At 47.8% G+C, this 6,185-nt stretch overlaps 1 protein-coding gene across 1 annotated transcript in view; it reads left to right on the forward strand.

Moving 5' to 3' along the window:
* The first annotated feature begins 431 nt into the window (after positions 1-431).
* The window catches only part of CTSZ (cathepsin Z), a 22,111-nt gene continuing 16,357 nt past the window's right edge, over positions 432-6,185 (forward strand). Inside the window, exon 1 of the mRNA XM_015412971.1 lies at positions 432-492. Coding sequence (XP_015268457.1) covers positions 432-492 — 61 coding nt within the window. The remainder of the gene's footprint in view (positions 493-6,185) is intronic.

Raw genomic sequence — 6,185 nt, forward strand, 5'->3', positions numbered from 1 at the left:
AAGCTCAAATACTTTGGCCACCAAATGAGAAGGGGGCATGCACTGGAGAAGACCCTGATGCTGGGAAAGACTGAAGGTCAAAGAAGAAGGGGACAGCAAAGGATGAGATGGTTAGACAGTGTTATCGATGCAACGAACATGAAGTTGAGCAAACTCTGGAGGACGGCGGAAGACAGGAAGGCCTGGCGTGATGTGGTCCATGGGGTCGCGAAGAGTCGGACTCGACTGTGCGACTGAACAACAACAATAGGGTTTGCAAGGCAAGAGACATTCAGACATTCAGAGGTTTTTGCCTGTGCCTGCCCCTGTGTAGCAACCCTGGACTTCTTTGGTGGTCTCCCATCCAAGTAGAAACAAGGGCCAACCCTGCTTAGCATCTGATAGCTGACAGGACTGGGCTATACTGAGCTATTTGGTTCCAGTTAACACCAATGCCAAATTACAAAATCCAGGATTCCTTGCAGGAGCCCACGAGAGGGATAAAGAACGTCGGTAAGTGTGAAGATCGAGAGTGAAATCCATAAACAAAAGCAGAACCCAAAATAACATAAAACAGGATGCAAGCTTCCAAGTTCTTCAGAAGAATAAGCCCTGAAAAACTGGATCTTAGCCTTGACAGACTACTTACGCTAAGTTTCCCACAGGGACTGGCTGCTCAGCTCACACGGCTTAGCATGTAAGAAATGTTCAGGAGGAAGTTTCGTTAACTGGGGAGAGTTGCCTGGTTCTTCCTCCTGGAGAAGAGAAGAGACCTTCTCTGTCACCCAAACTGCGGCCACTGAGACTCTGCAGAGCCAGTTTGGTGTAGTGGTTAAGAGCGCGGACTCTAATCTGGGAGAACCGGGTTTGATTCCCCACTCTTCCACATGCAGCTGCTGGTGTGACCTTGGGTCAGTCATAAGTTCTTTCAGAGCTGTTCTCTCAAGGACAGTTCTCCAGAGAGCTCTCTCAGCCCCACCTACCTCACAGGGTGCCTGTTGTGAGGAGGGGAAGGGAAGGGGATTGTAAACTGCTCTGAGATTCTTTCGGATAGAGCCGGGTATGAATCCAGTCTCCTCTCCTCTTCTTCTTCTGAGCCAGTCAATCAAGGACCTGAAGATTAAACTGGCAAATGATGGCAGTTCGGCCCTAGAGCAGAAGATCTGAAGGGACAGGGCATGATGCCAACCTCCAGATCAGACCTGGAGATCTCCCAGAATTATAACTGATCTCCAGATGACAGGGATTAGCTCACCTGGAGAAAATGGCTGCTTTGTAAGGTAGATTCTATGGCCTTCTATCCTGCTGAGAGCCCTCCTCAAGCTCCACTCCCCAAATCTCCAGGGATTTCCCAACCTGGAACTGGCAACTCTAAAGCAGAAAGACTCTTTAAATTCATAACCGTCCACAGAGTAGAGTTTTAGAGAACCTGAAAAATAATTGTGCTGCATTATGTCAGTGGATCTTAATAAAAGACACGGTACGGCTTTTCTTTTATGACAGTGACGCTACTGTTACAAACCTGGCCCTGTCTGTAGACTCCTCTCTTGGACAGACCTTTATTTTCCTGGTCATGTCACTTTTCTGTCACAAGCGTGGGTTGTGATTTGGTACATCTACCTTCCCCAACTTCAGGAGGTATTCCCTCGTGTTTCCACAATCATAGCCTGTTCTTGTGACAAACCAGCCCTTTTGGGCCCTCAGGAAAACACAGCAGGCTCCTCACCAATGGAAAGTCACATCTAACGGGCACCGTGTGCGGGATAATCCCTCTGAGAAGGCCGCAAATGTTATTTTTCTGCCTTTATTTACGCACAAAGCCCACTCTTTTTTTAAAAAAAACCAAGCAACTCTTAGCCACAATGTCCTTTTAATAAAAGTTAATTTCCCTTCCTCAGACTTAGCTGGTGTGTTGTTAGCTGATAAGGAACATCAGTTCCATCACAGAGTTTGCAGCCGTAGGGTGTGCGTGAGGATAGGGTATGAGGGAGAGAGCTTTACCATAAATATATTTCTCATCAAATGACCGTGACATCCACCCAGGAACAAACTGTCTTAAGAAAAAAGACAACGAAGAATGTAATAGAGCCATTTAAAACTATGGGCAATATAGAGATTAAACATCAATTCTTCTCTCCCATGCTTTAAAACTCAGGGTCACTCACACATTTAATCTTTAGCAGAGTTAACAGCCTTTTAAACCTATTGACTTCAAGACACTTTAGGTGTAATCTCTGTTTAGGATGGGATTCTCAGGTGCATTAAACTGGCGGTAAATTGATCTCCCTTGCACATTTTTATCCTGTCCTCCCTCCAAGAAGAAGGTTCTCTCCTTTATTATATCCTCCCAACAAACCTGTGAAGGAGGTGAAGCTGAGGAAGAGCTACTGGCCTACAGTCTCCTGCAGAGCTTCATAAGAGAATGGGGATTATTTGAACCCAGATCTTCCTGAGCATGGGGTAGTGTTGAAACCTCTCCCTCTTTGAACTGTGAGGGAGACTGAGAAAACCGGCGCCGGGATGTTCACTTGAGGATTTATTTGAAGGATATTTGGATACATTTCAGAATCCACTTCGACCCCTAGTCTGCGCCAACACTGCAAGAGGAGAGCCAACATAAATCAGGCAAAACTTCCTCAGACTAATCTGCTGCTCTCTGGTCACTCTCTGTTAATCCACGGGGTGTGGATGCCAAGAGCTGACATTGGGGCTGCCTTGGAAAATAAGCGCCAGCTTGTAGTCTGCGGCTAAACACGTGGGGCTCCTGGAAGGTCTGACGCATGGGAACAGAACTGGCAAAACACACTGGTTCTCATTGCTTGGTAATGGCGCTTGTGAGACTGGCTCACAAGGATGTACAGAACTTGGAAAAATTGGACACGTGCGTTTGTGAGTGGACATGACAGACAGGAGGCATGATTAAGGCCTACGCTAGGGCTACTAAGCTCCAGGTGGCACTAGGGTTGCCAGGTCCCCCCGGCCATTGGCAGAGGATGGGAGGTAGGGTTACCAGATTTAGGTTGGGAAGTTCCTGGAGACTTGGGGATGGAACCGGGGGAGGACAGGGACCTCTGTGGGGTACAATGTCACAGATTCCACCCTCCAAAGCATCCATTTTCTCCAGGGGAACTGCTCTCTGTATTCTGAAGACGAGCCGTAATCCCGGGGATCCTCATGTCCCACCTGGAGGCTGGCATCCCTAGGTGGCACCTAGAGATCTCCCGCTATTACAGTTGATCTCCAGATGACTCAGATCAGTTCCCTTGGAGAGAATGGCTGCGTTAGAGGGTGGACTTTGTGGCATTATGCCCTGCTGAGGTCCCTTCCCTCCTCAGACCCCACCCTCCCCAGGCCCGTAGTCAGGATTTTGTAATTCAGGGGGCCTTTAAATAAGTCGGGGGGGCACTGATGTCACAAAAATAAAAATAGTAAAAATTTGTTGGAGCAGGTAGGAGCAGTTGGAGCTCCAGTTGGAACACCTACCCACAACTACTAGAAAAACTTTGCAAGCTGTGCTTGGGGAAGGTGGTAGGCCCGGGCTAGATGAAAGTCAGGGGGCCTTGTTAGGAAGTCGGGGTGCTGGGCCCCAAAATGCCCCACTGTAGCTATGACCTGCACCCCCCAGGCTCCATCCCCCAAACCTCCAAGTATTTCCCAATCCAGAGCCCTGCACAACCAGCTCATCCTAATTCACCTTTTCCTGCAGTTGGGGTGCTGCATCTCTCTGCCCTTTGCCTCCTAAATTGTTTCGAACTGCTCTTCCGGATCTGGCCTAGGAGTCCCCAGAGCTTGAGTCTCCTTCCAAAAATTGTATGCAACAATGGGTTGGATCCAAAGGTGCCCTTCTGCTCATGGAAAGCCTCGCTCTCTCTTTTGGGCAACCCATCTACAGTGAGAAAAACAAAAACGCTGTCCATACATTTCCAGAAGAGAAACAAAAACAGGATATCCTCAGCTGCAAAACAGAGCTTTATGTTTTGTTTTTTCACCTCCCGTCTTTTTGGCCTTCCTTCCTTTTGCTAGAAACTCAGTTTGCTCAGTTTATATTCCGGCTGGACTCTCATAGCAACCGTTTTCCATCATAGCTGGCACCCTCCTCTTTTCTTCCATCCTGCCCGCTTCGGCCTCCTCCTTAACCTGACCATGAGATGGAAGAACAGTCCAGAGCAGGTTTTAGATGAAATTACAGACACCATCTGGAGACTGTGAAATTAGGACTAATTGATTTGTTGATTTTAATCTGTATTTTTGTATGTTTTAATCTGTTGTAAATCGCCCAGAGGTCTGTGTACTCAGGGATGGGGCAATTCAGAAATAATAATAGTAGTAGTAGTAGTCAGGGTTCTCTCTGAGTTAGTGTGACCTAGCTCAGTTTTTTAGCCTCCGGCTCACAGATTTTTGTCTTAGCTCAGGAAGGATGGCTCCAGAGAAAACTGATTTATGCAGTAGCCAAATCACCTGCACACAACTTTAATGCCAGTAGCTCACAACTTTAATGCCAGTAGCTCACAAAGTAGAATTTTTGCTCACAAGACTACACAGCTCAGAGGGAGCATTGGTAGTAGTAATCCCCACCACCCCAGTTCCAAAATGAAAGGGGAGTTTTTCAGGGCAGCAAAAGTTGTCCCATATGTAAACCCACCCCCCCAGCATTTCAAATGTGCGTTTTGCCAGACGTACGAAACCTCATTGTTTGAAACCTCATGGCAGTGTTCCCTCAAAGCTGAGTTAGTGTGAGCTAGCTTACAGTTTTTTAGCCTCCGGCTCATGCATTTTTGTCTTAGCTCAGGAAGGATGGCTCCAGAGCAAACTAATTTATGCAGTAGCCAAATCGCTCGCTCACAGCTTCAATGCCAGTAGCTCACAAAGTAGAATTTTTGCTCACAAGACTCTACAGCTTAGAGGGAGCATTGCTCATGGTGCCAAACACCAGAGCAGGGGAGGGAAAGGGCTGGCTAAGTGTCAGCAAGCTGCCATAAGGTGTTATTTTCTGTATGTTACATTGTGCCCTGTCCCTCCCCCCTGTTTTCCCTGTGTAGGTGTTTACTGTCTCTTGCTTGCTACATCTGCGGAACTGCTCAAGGTCAACCAGCTGGAGGTGGGATGGAGTTATGGCGTTGCTTAGCTTATTAGGTATTTCGTGCCTGAGAACTGAACTTGTGTTTATGTTGCAGAACCATTGTGTTCCCAAGGAATTGGGCGCTTGTTTTATCTGCCTTCCCACCAGCGGGAATTGGACTCATTGGTCCCAACCTGGTTCAAAGTTCCTTTATTATGTTTCCCCATGAGACTTGTAGTTATTCCTAACAATGCTTGTGTTCTGATCTAATCATCGCTTTATAATAAACTCTACTTTGTTCTTCAAACGTGGATTTATTCGAATGCATGGGGAATCGGACATTAAGGAGGAAGAAGTTGGGGGCGTGGGCTTCTCTTCCTCCTCTGTTCCAATCCACGTATGCAGGCTGAGTGGGGCCAAAGGCTCCTCCAGGAGGGGAGGGAGGCTGGGAAGGTCTTTGCAAGCTGAATGAGACATCACTGGCTGGGCTTTGGTTCCTCCTCTGTTACAGGCATGGAGCCTAGGCAGGGCTAAAGGTTTGGCACAAGGCAAAAGGGGCCTTCTTGGCCCACAGCTTATTGCCCACAGCCCTGAATGAGCCAAAGTAGCGAAGCTGGCACCAGTCCTGGATGCTGAAGCACGGTACCATCGATGCCTTTGTCTTTTTGTTTAAATTAGAATGTTGCATTTATTTCACAATCTGCTTTGAGTTCACAGATGTGGGAGACAGGTGGTATAAAAGCTTCAATATACATTCTGAGGCACGGCAAAAGAATGACACACATGCTCAGAGGCATGCACAATTTATTTTTGCAATTATTTTATTGTCTGGAACCTTTCCCACCAGGAGCTCAGGAGCGTGTGTGAGGCTCCCCTGTTTCTCTTCATGGCCGCCCTGAACAAAATGATGCCCTGAGCGATGCCTACTGATCCAGTGAGCTACATGGAAAAACAGGAATCTGAACGCGGATCTCCAGGGTCCAAGTACAGTACTCCGTTTACTGGAGCTCCACCGGCTCTTATTCTATACGTTCTAGGGATGAAATGTCGCTCAAAGTAACAGCAGCAGCAGCAGCAGCAGCAGCAGCAGCAGCAGCAGCAGCAGCAGCAGCAGCAGCAGCAGCAGGAGGAGGAGGAGGAGGAGGAG

Source organism: Gekko japonicus, unplaced genomic scaffold (assembly GCF_001447785.1).
Source record: "Gekko japonicus isolate JY-2015 unplaced genomic scaffold, Gekko_japonicus_V1.1 scaffold2085, whole genome shotgun sequence".
NCBI lineage: Eukaryota > Metazoa > Chordata > Lepidosauria > Squamata > Gekkonidae > Gekko > Gekko japonicus.